This window comes from Emys orbicularis, chromosome 5 (genome assembly GCF_028017835.1).
Source record: "Emys orbicularis isolate rEmyOrb1 chromosome 5, rEmyOrb1.hap1, whole genome shotgun sequence".
In the NCBI taxonomy this organism is placed as follows: Eukaryota; Metazoa; Chordata; order Testudines; family Emydidae; genus Emys; species Emys orbicularis.
Genome location: NC_088687.1, coordinates 26470465 through 26491139, shown reverse-complemented (window position 1 = coordinate 26491139; position 20675 = coordinate 26470465). Strand labels below are relative to the sequence as shown.

Below are 20675 nucleotides of genomic sequence, written 5' to 3'. Positions count from 1 at the left end.
AGTCTGTTTATTTACTGCTTTAAACTTTAACGGAAAAAAAAGAAGATACTGACAATAACTCTTGCTCAAACTTCATATATTTCAAGTCCCTATTTAATTTTAAAAATGGGTCTTCATCCTGTCTCAGGTGTCTCCAGGCACTCCGGGTGGATACACATTAACGTTTTCAGCCTTCTTTTCCCCACTATTTCAAGATATTAATAAAGGGAAGAAGTTACAAGAAGCAGAGCAGAGGTAGAATATAAGTCCTTTACTCTTATGCAGACCTCCAAGCCCATTCTGGAGCTTCCTATCCCCTGCACTTTGCACAAGAGCTTAACATTGTGGCAACACACTCTCTAAGTGAACAGGGCTGAAGGTAGCTCCTGCCGGAATCCAGCCAAGCTGCTGGAGGGAGAACAATCCCAGGGCATTTTTTCCCCATTCTCGCACCCTAGTGGCTGAGCAAATAGCCTCTGCAATCAGGGCCGGCTCCAGGGTTTTGGCCGCCCCAAGCAGCCAAAACAAAACAAAAAAACAAAACAACAACAAAAAAGCCGCGATCGCGATCTGCGGCAGCAACTCGGCGGGAGGTCCTTCGCTCCCAGGCGGAGTGAGGGACCGTCCGCCGAATTGCCGCCGAATACCTGGACGTGCCGCCCCTCTCCGGAGCCGCCGCCCCAAGCACCTGCTTGAGAAGCTGGTGCCTGGAGCCGGCCCTGTCTGCAATCCTACCAGGAGAAAGGCTGCAATGATCACGTCTTAAGAAAGATCTTCTGCCCCTGTCCAGTCAAACACTGTTACACAAACATTCCTTAAAGACTCAGGGCCATATCCTGAGTATTTGCGACCCCCTAACGAAGTTAGCGGCAGTAGCTTACCACCTCAGGATACAGCTGTCAGCATTCCAGATTCCAAATGAGTTTATGAAATTGGACATTGTTTCCTTGGGAAACCAATCACAGATACAACAACGGAAAGTCAGAGTTACTGTTCCAGATGTAGATCAGAAGGTAATCATTTCATCTGGTCAAGAGCTAAATAAAAATGTGCAATTAAATGTGGAAGAGATTGTTTAGGGTAAGTAGTTAGCACATATTATAAGGGACCATTCAAAGTAAAGTGGCCTGTTAAACCAATTAAACCAAGTCAAACCATGGAAACAATGATGGGTACTCAGTTGGCTCCCCAATAGGCCAACCTCTTCATGGGCCACCTTGAAGAAAAATTTCTGGACAAATGCACCACAAAACTAATGATACACCTGAGATACATCCATGATATTTTCATTCTCTGGACAGATGGTTTAAATTCCTTCATAGATTTCCACCACTACTTCAACAACCACCACCCATCCTTTAAACTCTCTCTGGAACACTCCCACACTAGCATCAACTCCCTGGACACCATGATCAGCTTCATCAACGGAACTCTACAGACAACCATATACAAGAAACCCATGGATCACCACACCTACCTTCATAGATCCAGTAACCATCCCAAACACACCAAGAAATCTGTTATCTACAGCCAGGCACTCAGGTACCACAGAATATTCTCCAAGGAGAAAGTCCGGAATATACACCTTAACACACTCAAAACTACTTTCAAACAAGAACTCTTCACCAAAAAAGTAGATCATGTCATGGAACAGGCCACCCAAATACCTCAAAAAAAAAAATTCTTCAATACAGAAATATAACCCCCTCTGACCACACACCCCTAGTTGTCACCTACCACCTCACACTGGAACCCATATGGTATCAACAAACAACTACAACCCATATTCAATGAGGACCCTATCCTGAAATAAGTCTTCTCTGAACCCTCACTTATGGCCTTCAAACAACCCCCCAAACCTCCCCAACCTCTCCAGGCTCATGATCAGAAGCAAGCTCCCTATAGGCCAGGATACAGTAACTCAAAGCAACACCAGACCCTGCCAGAACAACAGATGCAAAACCTGCAGACATATCTCCACTGCTACAATGATCAACATCCCCCACAACACACCTTTCAATATCCAGGGGTCCTACACATGCCTATCACAACATGTGGTGTACCTCATCCAGTTCACTAAACATCCCAACAACAATTATGTGGGTGAAACCAGACAATCACTATGCTCTCGAATTAACTCACACAGGAAAATGATCGATGTGATGATGGGAGTTCCTTTCCCAGACCTGAAAAAGAGCTCTGTGTGGCTCTAAAAGCTTATCTCTCTCACCAACAGAAGTTGATCCAATAAAAAAAATATTATCTCACCCACCTTTTCTCCATAATAAAAACTGGCATTTACTGTATATATTCTGCCTTTCTTCCAAAGAACCTTACAGATTGACTTCTCCAAAGGGACCACTTCAACCACTACTGAAATGCAGCAATTTCTGGGGTAGAAGGTGTATGCACATAGCAACATAAGTAATAGTTTAGGATAGAAAATGAAGACTAGAAGCCATTCTAAAGAATACAAACTAGAGAAAAAAATTGTAGGTAGACAGAATGATTGCCACTGTGAGTTTAGCCCAGTGGAATTTTGACCACAAAAAGACTGCAAGATTTGGTTCTACAGGACTACCTAACTGGAATGGAATTGCCATCACATAGGTGCATTTGCTCAGTTCTGAGTCACATGAAAGAATGCCACTGGCTAAATTATCAACACGCTTCCTGCAATTTTGGGAAAACTGCATTCCAAATTCTAACTAGGCCTGAGATACTTGATCATCTGAGACTTGCGACTGCAGCACAAAGTGCTAGGGCTACAAATCGGTGTACATTTTTAAAATTCCTCTGAGTAGAGGTTGCGTCACTCTGTGCTTTTGTTTTCTTAGGCTGTTATTCTGCAGCTATCATTTCTGAATCTGAAATAACTGATTACACATAGTGTAAAATGACAGTTTAGTCTTTTTGTTCAGAAAGAAATGTTTTCTCTCTTCCTCTTCCTGTGAAAGTTAGTGTTACATCCTTGGGGCCAGATATTCAGGTTAACTTCAATGGAGGTACACCTAGTCCTCTATGTACAAATATTGAAGCAGAGGATGATAACTTTTCCTCAGGCTGTTGCATAAGTCAACTAAAACAACATTACCTGTAATGGGAAGCCACACAGCTTCTAACAGCTCCTACACACCAGTTCTCAGTTAGATGAGTGAAAGAAACATGGGTAGGTAAGCCTATGATGTTCTTTGGTATACTAGCTACAAGCCACAGAGGATTTTCTCTTCTCTGTCTGACCTCTGCTACTCCACACCCCTGATATGCCCTGTTCTTCCCCATATACCAGTGGTGGGTTGTGGCTGGTGCAGGTTATGGCTACACTGATGGAGGGGAAATTGTCTGCTGGCCATCTGCAGATACTCAGGCCATGTGACATAAATTATTATTTATGATTTATAGTGCAGTTGAGTCTAGAAGTCTCAGTCATAGACCAGAAACCCCTTGCCCTAGATGCTGTAGAAACAGAACAAAGGGACAATCCCTCCTTGTAAGAGCTTAAGTGTCCTATGCAGACTGAAGAAGCTAGCCCATATACTCCCCAGCAATGTCACAGCTCATGAGCTCAATATGATCATTGAGATAACACAACAAAACGTTTCAACGTTGCCAGTGGTATTATTTATGTACACATGCACCACTAGAGGATGCTACAGACCCCCCTAAACAAACATACCATTCATACAAACATACGCTGCCATTTAATCAACTAATCTTTTTCACAGACACACAGGTGGCAGGGACAAGGAGTAAACCCCTGCTCATAAACAAGTGTTCTGCTTCTGCACTTACAAAAACCTCCACATGAACTCGGACTAGCAGAAACCCTTATAGTATGAAAAAAGAAGGAATTAACTTCAGGGTAACCAGAGAATATTGAACCGAACATGTTTATAATCAACACATCTCAATATGGCATTTGTCTTGAAACATTTATAACTGTTCCACATGGATGCAATGGGGGTTAAAAACACTTCATATGGTAGGGTCTCTCTCTCTTTTTTTTAAACAAAGTTTTGAGAGATTACCCTTCCTTTGAGGATTTTACTTCTTTATTTCAATACATCCTGAGACTGTGTCTTTGTGTTGGGCTTATTGCTCTGGGAATAATGAAGTAAGACCATGTTTATCTTAATTTCTCTTCGTCCAGAACTCCCTATTTTTCTGTGGTTGGGTGATATTCCCCCACATGAATCATTTTGCACTGAAAATCTCCTGTTTGTGTTAATTTTTATTTATAGGGATGAGTAAGATCTCAATACCTTGCGACTCTCATACACTGATGGGGGTTTGACTTGACATTATCACCAGTGCTATACCACATTTTACTCTTTATGATCCACCACCCAGATCTTGCAAAAACCTTAGTACTTAGTTGCACTAAATCCTCTTCCTCTTCTATGGCTATTCTAGAAAGAAAAGGCCTTGGGCAACCTTTATCCTCCCAGGAGCCATCCAGAATTGTGACCAAATCTTCCACTGAGTGCTAGGTGTGGGGCCTGGCTGATTTACTAGGCAGCGCTCTTAAACCCCATAGGGCATGAATAGGTGGCTTGTGTGTGTAGCCAAACACCCTGTAAACTCCTAGCACCTCATGGTATATGAAAGTAGATGACAGGAATAATGTACACTGCTCTTCTTTTAGTCCAGCCATAAGGATCATTGCTGAGTGTACTGCACCTGGGTCCCTATCCTTAAGTCATCATGCCAGTATCTAGACTAGACAGAATGGCTCAGGAATAATCTGATCCGCTACTAAATATCCAGTCCCCCTAACACCTAAGCACTTCTGGCAACAAGAGCTAAAACTGAGCCCCCAAAATCTCTGAATTTTCTTGAGCAACAAATAAGCAGATGTAATATATTCATAGACATTGGAATTAAAAAGATAACATAGCATAGGTCTTCCCAGTTATTTACATAGAGACTCCGTCAGCATTTCTCTCACCTAAAGAACAAGATGAGCTTGGCAAGAAATCTTCTCTACCAGAGCCAGCTGTCACCATTACTTTTGAGGCTCACTGCCATTCACGTGATGCCAAGTCTGATCATCTTTCAGAGAAAATAGGCACAGGTGAGGATGAAGAAAAGCAGCTGTTCCCTATCTCTTGGCACAAAAACTGCACTATTGTTCCTCAAGTGTGAGAAGAAAATGGAGGCTCTCCCACTTTTTGGGGATGTCATTTATTTATTGCCTCTTTTTAAATGGCTTGAATGTTTCCAAAACTATTTATCAGTGTGGTTTTTGGCCAATGTTATTAAATGATAATCTTGCCAATTTTGGTTATTTCTCGAACACATTTTCCAACAGACTACCAAATCACTTTTCCACTCACAGCACAAAAAAATCAGATTTTTTTTTTCTCCAGCACAATTTCTTTGGGGGTTGCAGGGGTGAGAAAGAACAGCTAAATACAGTACATCTTCTACAATCAGAGAATTCAGAGATTAAAAAGATCACTCCGTTCATCGTTTTGTCAATGTAAGGAAAAACCCTTCAGGTCCATGTTCTTATGTTTTGGCCAATTAAGGTTTAAACGTTCCAAGTAACAAGGCTTCCACCACTTCTTTTGGGAGATTATTTCACAATCTAATACATCTCACTGACAGGAAGGTTGTCAGCCTACATTTTCCTTTTCTTAATATCATCCAGTTCCTTCTAGATCTATCCACAGGCATCACACAAAATAATGTATTTCTGCCTTTGGTGTTTACACCCTTCAAATATCTGTAGGCTTTTAGCATATCTCCCCACTTGTTTTCTCATAGCCAAATTACAGATACCTTTTAGAATGTGTCTTTGTAAATAAATCACTTCATCCCACCCTACCAATGATTCATCTTCCTTTGCACCTATCAGTTTGTCAGTATCCTTCTGGTAAACTAGAGCCTGAAATTCAACACTAAATATTTCAGGTTCTGTATAGAAATGAATCTTATCTTCCTAATCCATGATGTGATATCTTTACATCTGCAGCCCAAAACTACGCTGGTCTTTTTGCAGCCTTACCCCATTATTCATTTATTCCAGGGGATTTGTATTAGCTTATACTTTGTTTGTTGGGTGGTGTTTGGGATTCTTTTTGTTTGTTTGGGAGATTTTTTTGCTTAAGGCATTCAGATTTTTGGCCTGTCAAATCTCAGCATGAAATATGAATATCACAGGATGTTATTGATTCTATTTAGATGCCTTTAGCTTTATCTGTTCTTTGTTGCTCATAATTGAACTTCACAGCAAATCAGTTATGGATAGGCATAGGAAAATTTGATTTGAGAGGAGGAAGGAGTTTCACAGCAATACAGGATGCAAAGTAGGAAGAGAAGACAAGAGCTTAATGCTAGGTAGTGAAGGAGAAACATCCTGGGAAAACAAACAAAAGCACTTAATACATACATTATATTTCTTTCTAAAATCTGATTGTAAAAAAATTGGAAAAAAAGGTATGATAAAAACTATAAATAAATTCTCAGTTTGATGCCATGAAGCAGATTGGAAATTACACAGTTTGGTCAGTGGAAGTGGCATAGGTTCTGTAAGTGATGCAGACTTGGAAGGGGTTGAAGGTACAGATGCCATGGTTCACTGCTAATTTTTAGTGTCCATGCTGAGCAATCTATGGAATTGCACTTGCCTTTGTGTTAGAGAAAGTTCGTGTTTCTGCCATTCTCTCTCATGATAAGGTAGCATTACATTAAATTCACAATACTGCAGTGTTAGAGAAGACAGACAGAAAAGGACATCTATGATAAAGTAGTTGGGGGGGGGAAGAACTATTTGCTGTCTAAAACAAATATGCTGAGTACCACTGGACAGGGGTTCACACTATAAACCACTGGTAGGCAAAAGGAAAGGACCATCTCTAAAACTGCAGAAACAAATGTAAAAGAAAATGGCACATAAGCTTTTAATGTGATTATTTAAATGATTATTTTCTCTGTGAATTCTATTAATGGTATATATTACATAATATCAGCTATTACATTTCTGTCATTCATTTGGATTATTTATACACTGCATTGAAATGTCACTTAAAATAAAGAAAAACATTATCTGTCATGCAGATATGTGAAAGCTTCAAGATGCCTATGGGATGTGACTTGTTTCTAAATAGGTCTCCGTGACTTTTATTGCGCCAGGAGTAGAAATTACAGGGTCTGTTTGATATATAATTTGCACTTCTGCTGCAAATAAGGGCTATAGTTGTCAATTATTGTAAGATCTGTCTCCCACTTTCTTGCTAGTTAATACTTGCTATGTGAGAAACAAACCCAATGCTACCATTCACAACAGCAAGAACATTTATTAGAGGAACACTAGGCTCTTTTTCTCTAGGGATGTCTGCTAACTGTTATTTTTACGATGTTTGGAACTAGCAAACTAAAGAAATGCAGAAGGCATATCCTATTTAAAAGCATAAATAAAAGAAACTGAAGAGACTTACCAAACTATTCCCTGAGCACCAGAGCCAATAGGTTTTAAGTTCTGGTAGCGCTTGAGAACGGTGAAGGTTGAGTCACCTACTTCCACGCTGTAGAACTGGTTGTCAACTTTGCTTTTGCTCATGTTGTAATGTTTGGCAATATATGACACATCCACTTGTTTCCCAAATCCCTGTCATGGAAATGAGGAGTTGACAAAAAGACAAAACCAAGACCAGTCAATCATCAGCATAACAATGAAAGAAAGCCTAGTTTTCAAATATGTATTGCTGTCATTTTATGCTCATTGTCAGAGACTTGTACACCGTCAGATGATTTCTCAAAGGCTTTCAAATACAACAGTAAACTTTCCTTCACCTAGGAAACTTCCATTGCAAAGTCATGAAGCCTCCTTTAGCCAGTGTCTGTAGAACAGAATTTCCCAGCCATTGGTATATGCATGCCATTACTGGTACTTCAGGGCTTTTGCAGGAGGGTTCTATATGGTGCTTTTGGTCTGACTTTCCTCTCACACTGCAATAAACCAGGAGTAGCTGAGAACTCCTTTAACATCAGTGGACTTACATCAATGTAAAATGGTGCAAATGACATGGGAATTAAGCTCTTAAGTTTTGTAAACTGTAGCAGTTGCCTGAAAAAATAAAGGAGGGGTGCTACTATTGCAGAGCATCAGGGCAAAGCCACAAATCATTTCAGATAAGCACAAAAACAAGCCACGATTATAGGACTGATCCTGCCTGAGAGATTCTGAGCAGTTCTCACTGAGCATGGCAGTGCACTGCCCTTCTTTGGTTTAGACCCTTGTCCCAGGACCCAGACTGCACTAAGTGAAAAATATTAGTAGACATTCTGCCAAGGAGGAGGATTCTGGCACTATGACTGAATTTTAAAATGATAGGGGAAATCTTAGAGACTTATCAATTTTAGCTCTGTCCTTTCTCAAACAAAAGTTTCACTGAAATAAAACTGAACCAGAGTAAAAGCAGAGTAAGCATGTCAGGATTTGGTCCTGCAACAACAGGAGGTAACTTTCAGAGGCTGGGGTACAAAAGCCTCTGAAAAGCAATACAAAGTATTTTATCATAAATACACGAACATCTCCATGTATAACTAAGAACAGTAGCAAATACCAGCCAGTTTCATATCCCTAGTGGTCAGTAAGAAAATAGGAGGGTAATCTGATATGGATTTATAAGACACCTCCAATCATATAATGACGTCTTCTGACATCTTCGGGAAATGCCATCTTCTTGACCCTTTGATGATTTGAACATTACATATTTATTTTTCATTTTATCACTCCAGCATATAAATCTTTCAACTGAAAAAAACAAGGACTCTTAAAGCCCATGATTAAAACTTGGTATATGCCTGAATGCATACACTGAATGCCAGACCCCAACTGAGTACTGTGTCCTAGACTGTATACTTTGTATTCTACACACTATAATAAAAACTCCAGATTTGAAAAAATGTGAAAGTACAGGTTCATATAGATATAAATAACTTGAATTCCGTTTCCCCTGTATTAATGAGTAAATGATCTGGGTGACCCCCCCCCCCAAAAAAAAAGTCACAGGGACCAATCTCATCAGCTTCTGAGCAAATAGTCAATTGGGGATTAAAATCACAGCAAAAAAGTTAGTAAAGTAAGGCCCCATCTTGCAAGATGCTGAGCACCTTTAATGCTCATTGACTTCAATGGGAACCAAAGGTGCTCCAGATCTTGCAGGATGGAGGGTTAAGTAGCTAATAGTACAGGGGCAGGCAAACTTTTTGGCCTGAGGGCCGCATCGGGTTTTGTAAATTGTATGGAGGGCCAGTTAGGGGAGGGGGTTGTGGCCCGACCCCCACTTCCTATCTGCCCCACCCCTGGACTCCTGTCCTGTCCAACTCCCCCCATCCCCTGACTGCCCCCAGACCCCCGCCGCCCCATCAACCCCTCCTCTCATTCCTGATGGCTCCCCCCGGGACTCCCTGCCCCATCCAACCCCTCCTCTCATTCCTGACGGCCCCCTCAGGACCCCTGCCCCATCCAACCACCCCTTCTCCCTGTCCCCTGATTGCCCAAGGAACCCCTGCCCCTGACCGCCCCCTGCCGCCCCATCCAACCCCCACTCCTTCCTGATTGCCCCCTGGGACTCCTGCCCCCATTCAACCCCGTTTCCGCCTGACCACCATCCACAGCCCCGCCCCCTGACCACCACCCCGAACTTCCTTGCCCTCTATCCAACCCCCCCTGCTCCCTGCCCCCTTACCGCACTGCCTGGAGCACCGGTGGCTGATGGCGCTGGAGCCGGGCCACGCTGCCGCCGCTGCCACCACGCAGCTCAGAGCACCGGGTCAGACCAGGCTCTGCAGTTGCGCTGCCCCAGGAGCTCATAGCCCCGCCGCCCAGAGCATTGCGCCGGCGGCGGGGCGAGCTGAGGCTGCAGGGGAGGAGGGACAGCAAGGGAGGGGCTGGGGGCTAGCCTCCCGGGCCGGGAGCTCGGGGACCAGGCAGGATGGTCCCGCGGGCCGGATGTGGCCCGCGGGCGGTAGTTTGCCCACCTCTGTGATAGTACATGCATGGAAGTCTAAGAAAGCTTCTCTATTGCCTTCAATGAGCATAGGAACCACCCCCAAGTCTGTGTCTTCCACTGACTATCCACCACCCTCCCTCGTTGTTCATCATTAATTCCTTTAAATCCATCTTTAGTTAGAGAAATCTAACTGATTTCACTTATTCTATTATTAAAAACAATAGATCATAATATATTCTGTTACATAATCAAAACTTTGCTGTCACAATCAACTGTGATACATGGCCATAGAATTCAAACAGTGTGAATTTGATGGGTTGGGGCAAGGAGAAGAGTTCATTGGGAGGATTTTTTTATTTGCTTGTTTGTTTTTAAATGCCAATACTCCATTAAAGTTCAAAAACTGACTTTGTCAAGATCATCTCTTCTTGGTTTTGCCTTAGAATGCTTAATATTCTGTCAATTTTCTCATGAGAACGACCACTCCACTGGATAGCACTGTTTAATTATAACTAGCTCATTTAGATAATTTGTTTGAAACATTCTGATTAACATGGCTGTTCATTCAGGCAGTAAACATCATTTTCAGAGAAGCAATTAAAATATTACAGTTTGTTATGAGCCTGACAGTGCAAGGATTTTTTTTTTTTTGGAAACACAAAAGAAATAAGTTTTATGGACACTGACACAGTGCCAAATTCAAGCTTCAAGACAAAGTCCTGAATGACTCAAAAATACGTTTGAAGAAACAGAAGAATGACACTGTGAAAGTTAAGCCTTGAACCGTCTTTCATTTTCTGTAGAGAAATATTCACATGGTGTGCTCAGTCTGGCACACCAGAACTGGAAGTGAGAGGCAAGTACCTCTAAGTAGTCAAACAGATTGCAATGTGTTTTATTCCATTATCATTTTCCATACAGTGAGGACAAAGTTCACATTGCAAGCCTCCTACTCTCAACCCAACATTCATTATTGCACCAGAATATTAGTCACATTCTTTAGTGCTAAAAATAGATTTATAAAGAAGCTGAGAAGGTTTTGGGTTGGTTTGGGCAATCTAATGACACCAACTATTGTCCTCACATTCACTGACGACATGATGCTAGACAGGTGGATATCCAGGGTGCAGAAAAGACATTGATGCAATATTCATTATGAGAAAGTTAAAAAAAAAAATCAAGATATTTAGAGCTTAAGGGTCAAATACTGTGTTGACATGCATCCTATGCAATTCCTTTTATAAGTCAGCGCACAATTGAATATTCATCAGTGTTCACTGTAGGCCTAAGCAGACTCACAAAAATAGTTAACAGCCTAGTCAGCAAGTTTGTCCTTCGCCCACACTCATACAGTCTCTCAAAATACTGGAAATAAATTTAATTAGTCCATGACAGATTACCAACCAAAAAAATTAGAGAACTTACTATGGGGGTGCATGGGCAAGATCATGATCAATACCTAGTGATTTTTGACCATGAAGCAAAGAGTTGCTTTCATATCTTATCAACATACATTTCATTTAAAAAAAAATTAAAGTTTATGCTGAGCCAAAATTCTCATTTGAGCTATTTCTTTCACATCAGGCCCCACTTAAGTCCTCAAAATTGGGTTTACTTGGGATTTAAGCAATTCATAGAACTTGTGTGGCCCTTCTACAGAGGAATAAGTGTCACCAATGTCAACAAAGCTTTTGGTGAAGCTGAAATACCGGTAAGTTTGCAGCGAAGCTGGGCCATGTTATAGTTTTGGGGTTCCAAACTAATTGTACAATTCAGGTGCCACAAAACTAAATAAAAAAGTATTCCCTCCTTCCCCTTTGAACAAAAGCCACTTTAGTTTCACACATTTCTGTCAAATGATTACTGCCAAACAATACAAAAAAGTGCCTGGATAATTGCTTGGATTTTAATATGAATTCAATTTGGGTATGCTTGTGCTTGCTTGTTACATACATTTGTGTGATTAAGTTTTACTGCATGAGCATTCATGGGAACTGAATTTTCAATTCGCATGTCTAAACATTCACACAGCATTTTCTTTTTCCAGTCAACTTCTGAAAACTTAATCAATTTTGGAAAAGTTAGTGAGTACTACAAGAAAAAACCCTAGTCATCATTCATGTTATTGAACTAAGTGACAAAGGGGGGGGGGGGATATGAACAGAGGAAAAACAAAAGTTTCAAAAATTCAAAGTTTACTAAAAAAATATTTTGAAAAAAATTATTCCATTTTGAACTTTGCAAAATAGAAACAATGTCAAATTTTCATTTTTATTTTATTTGCAAAAAAATTTCTTCATTTTTTGATCAGCTCTAGACATCAGAGCTCTGGAGATTTACACCAGCTGAGGATATGACTCATTATGAATGGCAAGGGAAGAGATACACCTAAAATTTGTTTAATGCCAAAACCACGGAAATAGAGCTGTGAAGACAGTCAGTGGAAGGATTGGAGAATGAACTTGCTTCGGGCATTGCTAAATCCTAGCACATTAGAAAACACATTATTAGCTCTTATGGAACAATTAAATGAAAAAAATCTGATAAAACACAAGCAGCAATTGCTGCTTGACACACAACTTTGACTAGCTAATTTTTTTTTCAACGTGGAGGGCAAAACAGAAGGAAACACAACAGTAAACAGAACTAGATTTATGATTCTCAGAAATATTCTTCTCTTGCCTTTGCAGACGAAAAGACCAGAGAACTTTATTCTCATATTATGTAATTCCACTGCTTCCTTTGCCTATTTTCCACCCTAAAAACTCTATGGTTGTTCATTAACAGGTACAGTTTTATTTTGGCTGTTTATGGACACTTTTTACCCATATCCCATGATTGGCAATCCTAATATATCACAAATACTTACGGATCAATATCTTAAATATATCTTTACAGGTACTTTATACCTCCTTCACCTTGCCGGGCTCAGCATTTCCCCCTCTGGTGATGAGGGTGAGGAGCGCGGAAGGACCTGGAGTAAATCAGTCCCACTCCAGAGAGTTTGTATTCCTCACTCAGGTTTTATTTTCCAATATTTACAAGGTGGGCCTGAGGGTAGGCCTAAGCAGTACTCTTCAGTCAAAAAAAACCAAACCAAACCAAAACAAAACCTTGCAACACAATAATGGAAAACCTTTCCCTGCCCCTCTCTGGGGTGTTGTCCTATTATGCTGGCCTCTGGATGCCAGTCCTTCAGCAGAGTCCCTCCTTCCTTCCCTCATGAGAAGAGGGGTTTTTCAAAGGTCAGAGGTTGCCCTTAATTGGATTCAAGTGTCCCTAGTTCATCTGAGGTAACCCCTTTTCAACTCATAGGAACTTTAGCATTCTAGGGCTACTACACCTGCCTTCCACCACTCTCTGGACGCTGTCCGGTCTGAATGTGTCACAATATATACATATATATATAAGTATTGTCATACTGTTAGTGGGCCTGATCCAAAGCTCACTGAAGTCAATGGAATGACTCCCATTGACTTCTATGAGTTTTGAATCAAGACCAGTATGATAGCTACTTTATTGAGGGCCAGACTGGTGCTGACCCTATCCTGGATGTGTGGGGCATATAGAGGGAAAGAGAATGGGATGGAAGCCCCTGCACAGTCAACCTAGCACAAGTGATGTCCTTCCAATGGTGGCCATAGCCCCACATCTCTCTACCCCATCCAGAAGAGTGTGACCAGCCTCGAGAACACCACATTCCATATGTTGCAGGTGGCAGAACTCCTGCTCGAGAGTGCACTACCCTAGATCCATAAGAGCAATTGCCGCTTATTCAAATAGAATCCCTCCAGAGATTCAGGTGTGTGCAATACCTCCTCACCCCTTACCTCGAACACAGGCAATGTCTTATACCCACCATCTGGTCCCCAAAGTCAAAAGGAAAGAGTTGTTCAAATAAACAGGCTCAATCATGACATCCATAGAGTTTTTTCACGAATTGCCAAAGTGGAAATAAGGGCTTGATCCTGCAAACTCCGACTGTCCTGAGCAACCTTACCAAGTCAAAGATTGTATTCATGTAATAGCTACATGCATGAATAAGGCCCAAAGAAAGCCAAACAGATCCACCTCTGACAAGCCAAATATTCTTCGCCTTCTTGCTGAGTTTGTTTCTATTGATAATTTTTTGAAACCCTGGTCATTGTGTCCCTTCTTCATCTGTGTGGGCAGATGACACCACACAACTGACATCTGTGACACTCTGTATCTCGGGGGAACACCCTGCACCCCCATGTTCATCCTTATAATATGATTGTGTGGTATCCAATGCAAAGTTTGTCATGTCGGGTGCCTTCGGAAGGCTCATGATGCACTGAGCATTGTTGTTATAGTAATGTTATAGGTTGTAATTTCATGTATATAGTTATGAGGCTGAAAATATGTCCTCATGGCTTAAAACAAGCCCAGGCAAAACTCTCCAGGTACAGAGGGGCAGTTCACACCTCATCAGGGCATGTATGGGACAAACCCAGCCCAGCCTCACAGGAACAAAGGACACTGGCCTAGTCAGCAACAAAGGATCTGTTGGACTCTCGAGTGAGTCACCCCCCTTCCTTTGTTCAGTCAGGGACTACAATGAGGTAATGGTCTCCTGACCCTGAAGGGGGGAAGGGGAGCAAAGCCAAGAGGGAAGAAAGAACATGATAAAAGGGAGAGACGTTTGCCATGCTCTTCCTTTCTCTTCCACCTACATCTACAGACATCACCACCAAGCAACCAAAGAGCTGATCAAAGGGGAGAGCCTGGCTGAAGGGCAACCAGCCAGCCTGTCGTGAGAAGCATCTAAGTTTGTAAGGGCACTGAAAGTGTTAAGATCAGCTTAGAATGCATTTTGCTTTTATTTCATTTGACCAAATCTGACTTCTTGTGCTTTGACTTATAATCACTTAAAATCTATCTTTTGTAATTAATAAATTGGTTTGTTTATTCTACCTGAAGCACCGTGTTTGGTCTGAAGCATGTCAGAGACTCCCCTTGGGATAACAAGCCTGGTACATATCAATTTCTTTGTTAAATTGATGAACTCATCTAAGCTTGCAGTGTCCAGATATAACTGGACACTGCAAGTCAGAGGTTCCTAGAGTTGTGTCTGGGACCAGAGATATTGGCTAGTGTCATTCGGTTGCACAATCCAAGCAGCTTACATTCCAGAGGCTGTACATGAACAGCCCAGGAGTGGAGGTTCTCATAGCAGAGCAGGGTAAGGTTGGCTCCCAGAGTCAAGGATTGGAGTGACCTAGTAGATCACCGGTCCAGATAACACCAGGGGAATGTCACACCATCATTTAGGATTTTGACCTACGGAATGCTTCCCCTACTTAGCCATGGGGCTCAACTGCTTCTTTATGATGTCCAGTCATTTCATTTTTATTTCCCTTCCCTTGGATCTCTTTCCTTGTGCATGCTCTCTTTCATCATCATCCTTTTCCAAATGGTCCCCAGGCCAGTTCTTCCTGATTTATATCTAAAGAGACTTTAATCTTTTCACATTCGCTAACGAACACATTCCTATATGCTGTTTTATTCTATATTCTTTTGGCCCTTTCTTTAATGCCAGCAATGCCTAGCATTTCGCTATTTCAGAACCCTCACATCTTTTCATCCCCTCTGATGCTCTCAGCTGCTTTCATATTTTAACGGATAACTGTATTTGTAGGATAGTTGAGCTTTTATCCTCCTCAGACTCCTAGAAACAATGAGTGCTACAGGCAAGCGTGTACTCAGAACTTACAAGGACTTATTTAAATGTTCTCTCCTACATACGGGTTCAAAGTACAATTTGTGCTAACAATGGAGGCGATGATTAGAAATGCTACAGCAGTGAGAGATCATGAATCTCCTCATTTCCCCATAAAAGCTGCGAGACTATGCTCAGAAGGATATAGCACAAGCAAAAGTGATTAAAAAGTAGTTTGCGTGCAGGTCAGATTGGATGTAAATCTTAGCTAAATATTGACTCAGACACATAAAAAGCCACATAGGCTGTAATTCTGCAAGGAACAATACAGGAATTCTAAGATTAACATGTGTTTACTTAAATCACTGGTTATTCTGAAATATGAATTTGGGCTGGCCAAACCACAGAGATGCCAATGAACCATTACATCACACCATCATGTATTCTGTGTATGCAACATATACGTTAATTATTATTAATATCCCTCTTACTTTACAGTCAGGTGTCAACTATATTCAAGGCTCACAGGTAGCCATAACCCCCACTACTCTAAAATAGTTTTCGATACCTAAAAGTGTCACAGTTTAAAAATCTGATTCCTTGAGATTTTCTGGAGCTAAGTGTGAACATTGGGTGTCCTATTAGGAAGCCTGGAATCTCTCTAATTTCCAGTTCTATAAAGCTCTCACATCTACTCCTGCAGAATCACGTAATATTGGAATTTAAACTGGTCTTACTAGTACGTGTGCATTTAGAATTGTATTATTAGTGCTCATTTGAAGCTCTTTGCTGAACTGCTTACTCAGGCAAAACTATTGAGCTCAATGGGAGTTTTGCCCATATAAGTACAATATCTGGCCCTTAGTGAACACAAATGTTTTTTGGGGAAAAACTGGACTGAGAGCTCTGGACATTGAAGCTTCTTTATACACAGAACAGGGCCAACACATGCAGGCTCCTCACACTACCCCACATAGAGGTATATGGTGCTTCAAACAGAACATAAAAGTTGCACGGTCCCTGCCTTGAAGAGTTCACAAAGCCAACACACAGACAACATAAAACTCTGGTCATAATAGCAAGGGAGGGAAGAGGATATCAGTGGTCAAGGGAGACCATGGGAGAAAAGATTCTTTGAATAAGTGGGTTGTCAACAGAGTCATGAAGGAGGAGAGAGAAAACACTTTGTAAACAAGAAATTGAGCAATGTCCCAAGCACAGGAGGCAGTGAAGGCCAAGAATTGGTAAGAGACACAACAAAGGGAGCAGTGAGCAGGCAGGATTGTGAAGGAGGAAAAAGGAAATGAGAGCAGGGACATAGCTGGGACAAGATTACACAGGTCTTTGAAACCTAGCCTGAATTTGATGCAGTAACAAATAGAGAGTGAGTGACAGAATAGAGGAGATAATGTATTCAGAATGGAGGCAACTTACCTTGGAAAGACTGAAGTCGGAGAAGTGACAAGAAGGGAAACCATAGAAGTTTGCAATAGAGGGTTTGGAGTGAGGGTTTAGTGACGCGAATAGTGAATGAAGAGTGGGTTTTGGTTATATTAAGAGGAAGAAGTAACAAAACCTTAGAGAGAAACCGGATGCAGTGAGGGCAGAGAAAGGAGGGAGAACAGGAAAGAAGATGGCCCGAGGAAGGACAGTGAATTTAACAGCAGTAAAGAAAGGAGGTGGCATAGAGAGTTTAGCAAGAGAAGAAAGACATGTAATGAGATGGACTATTTCTCTAGCTTACTGCATACATTGATAATATAATGCAATATTTCATAGTGATATTAAATAGCTCTGCAATCGTTCCAAGAAAGTGGGATACATCTGAGATTCTGATTAACATTTAAGAGCTCTTTTCCATACTGTGTATGCAGGGTGAAAAGGAAGACGCCTGAGCTACATGAATGGATATCACTACCTCCATTAGATGGAAGCAACACCTAAGGCCACATCACAACAGACTCATCACCCTATAAATTCTATTTTTAAGATATTATTTTATAATTACAGCACTTGACATGGAAATGGTAGCAAACAAAGGAGTCTCCCTTTTATAAATAAATAAGGGGTAAGCAGCAGAGTAATTAAAATTCCCCGTTAAAAAAATCACTCTTGATATTAAACAGGCAGGATTTGTAACCTAAGAATCTAAGCTGCAGATCAGCGCTTCTCTTATAGATTATGAATGTTGATTAATGACCCACCGGAAACCATGGGTAATTACAGGACATTTTGCATGAAAACAACTATGTTTAAGGCTGCAAGCAATATCTTCATCCAATCTGATTAAGACATTAGAGTGATTTATCAAAATTAAGAAACAATTTGCAAATAAACCAGATGAGCTCAACCAATGAAGATCTGCATGATTATCAACAAACATGACCTTTTCTGTGGTTCAAACTAATCTAAGGGCATTCTCAAAATAATCTGGTTTCTAAATGTTCATCAATGAGATTGTTATTGAAACTAGGGAGTCTTTAAAGTATTTCAGAGAGAGCGAGAGAGAGAGAGAGAGCGTGAGCATGCGCACAGTGATTGGTCAAGCAATTTACATAGGTTGTCATGGTAATGAGGAAGAAATTAAGCTAAGATTTTGAAAGGGCTCAAAACTTCCCCAAAATCCCAGTCTAAAATTTCATTCTAGGTACTTCTTTTGGTGGTCTCAATGCAGCAAGTTCCAAAACCCTGCATCCAGCAAGAAAAACCATTAATTGACATGCATCACTGGCCGGAAAAAAGGAGTTCTGAATATTAAAGAAGAAAAGGGGTGAAGAACACCTCTCCCCTGCTCAAATCTAAATCAGGCATGATAGGGAAGATGCACACACCATTTGAGATGTCATTTCATCTGAGACTGGAGGATCACGGTGCAGGTAGTCAGATGCCTCTTGTATATTGATGCATTAAAACTGCATACAGCATACTTCCTAGTGTGAGAGGATAATTATATGTAAAGATTCCTGTACAATTTTACTATGGGGTCTCAGTGACAGGGAGAAGATAGAGTTAAAAAGTAGAGAGAGTCAGAAAATGATTTTTCCCCCTTATGAAAATTTTTCCAAAAATGATAATTTTTTGAAAATATTTCTTAGATTTCTTTTTTTTGGTCAAAAACCTAAAACCACTTTTTTTAGGTAACTGCAAACATAAACAATTAATTGAAAATGGGATTTGTTGGAAGAAAATGTAGGTACAAGGAGAAGTCATTTTGCTTCAGTACAAATGTTTTGATAGAAAGAGCATCCCCAGCTCTGTTAGGGAGTTATGGATGAAAAGTAAAAGTAACTTTCTATGATGGTGACAAAAAAGTGAGTCTGGATGAATTATGAGATGTTGCTAACTACCAAAGATGGTTCTAGTACAAGGGGAATTTGAGCAAATAAGATCTATATGTAGATGAGGAACAAAGAGAAAATGCCTCGGGCAGAGGAGGATGGGGGAAAAGAAAATGTGTGAAGCAGACTGTCAGACTGAAAACTGAAATTATATTGTCCAGATCCACCCTGAACCTGAATGCCATGTGAAGTGCAGAGAATGGGAAAAGATATTTGTGGGGGGAAAAAACCTTTTTGCTGCTTTGTATTAAATGCTGATATAGAACAAATATTACTTTTTTTTTTACTTGATTTTCAGTTACTTGGACCCAGTGTAATCATTTGCTGCTTAAGTATTAAATGTAATACTTTTAATGCTCTTTCTAAGGATGCAACACGATTCTCACCGATCAAGAAACATATATTATTCTTGTGATCAGCCAGATTACTGGTGCTCCATCAGACCATAAAAATGAATGAAGAGATAGTGCTCAAGCACTAGTCACGCTAGGAGGAGAAGTGAATAGGAAGAAAAAAAAACATGCTCACCTTGATAATGAAAATGTCTCCAAGATTTGTGGCTGCTGAACACGTATGAATGCTAAACTTCCCAAATCTAACTAACAAGACCAAGAATTGGACAACTGAATCCTCTTTCCTTCTGCACTTAATTTGAGTTTAGTTTCAGCTCTGTAGAGTTTAAAGCATCATGACTGAACAATTTCAAAATCAATTTAAAAAGTACAAAATTGGCTACACTGCTGCTTCAATACAGCAGAACCTCAGTCACACACATTTCATTCAACTATAAACTTTATACTCCATGCACAAATTTGGCCACTCTTCCTCAACTCTTAGCAAAGATGTAAAAGTAGAGAGTTATACAGTGAGGTTAGAGAACAGTTCTATAGTGAGGTGTTACAGTACAAAGGGTTTACCTATATAAAGGCCAGAAAGGAAATAAGAAAAATGTGTTTTCATTCATCCTTTTGGATATTTCTGTGCATGTCTGTATGTGGACACTTTTAAGAGATTACTCTTCAAAGATTAAGAGTGTCCTATTTTGATTCAATTTAAATTGGTGTGGATTAAAACCAAGTTTTATTATTTCAATTCCACATTGTGTGTAAAAAGGCCCAAGACTGTTATTTGAATAAAAATTACTCCAGCAGATTCACTAGCCATTATAAAGCACAGTCATAAATTATTAAAACCCAACTATGATCGTCAAAATATGTGAAAAAGTAAACTCTGTGATGCATTATCTAGCTTTTCTATTGTGTTTTTCCACTGGTTAATTCTCACAATTCAGTAGCCTGCACTGGGCCTTTATTGTAATTCTACAGTTTCAATATAATATGGATGGCAAATATGGAAGTACAAGTATATTTTACCTGTAAGGAACACACACCTGACAAAAGGCAATCTTCACATCCAGGGTAGGTTCACTGCAGTAGTACAAGAAATGGCGGCTCATAAATACCTGCAATTTAAAAAAAAAAAAAGTCAAAAATCACATGCCTGTTGCTGATTTGGAATTACAATTTCTATCCACCTGATTTCACAGTATGAAAACAACATGTGAGTTATTATTCAGTTATGTGAATAAAAGAGATTGGGGTGGCTCAGTGGATTGGTAATAGGCTCCAGAGCTTTCAAACCACTAGGAAAGGTTACCTGTTTAAACACAACCTAGCTTGTAGTAACTTGAAATCATTAGATCAAAATCTGCCCTAC

General features: G+C 40.5%; 1 protein-coding gene across 5 annotated transcripts in view; it reads right to left on the bottom strand.

Moving 5' to 3' along the window:
- The window catches only part of MAPK10 (mitogen-activated protein kinase 10), a 120559-nt gene extending 100144 nt beyond the window's left edge, over positions 1 to 20415 (bottom strand). For 3 of the 5 annotated variants that reach the window (XM_065404618.1, XM_065404619.1, XM_065404620.1), the window contains exons 1-2: positions 20350 to 20415; positions 7422 to 7591 (exon numbers count right to left, since the gene is read on the bottom strand). In XM_065404618.1, coding sequence (XP_065260690.1) covers positions 7422 to 7591; positions 20350 to 20415 — 236 coding nt within the window. Of the gene's footprint in view, positions 1 to 7421; positions 7592 to 20349 lie in introns of those variants that run through there. The other 2 variants (XM_065404621.1, XM_065404622.1) reach the window with 1 other exon arrangement.
- Positions 20416 to 20675: the final 260 nt, after the last annotated feature.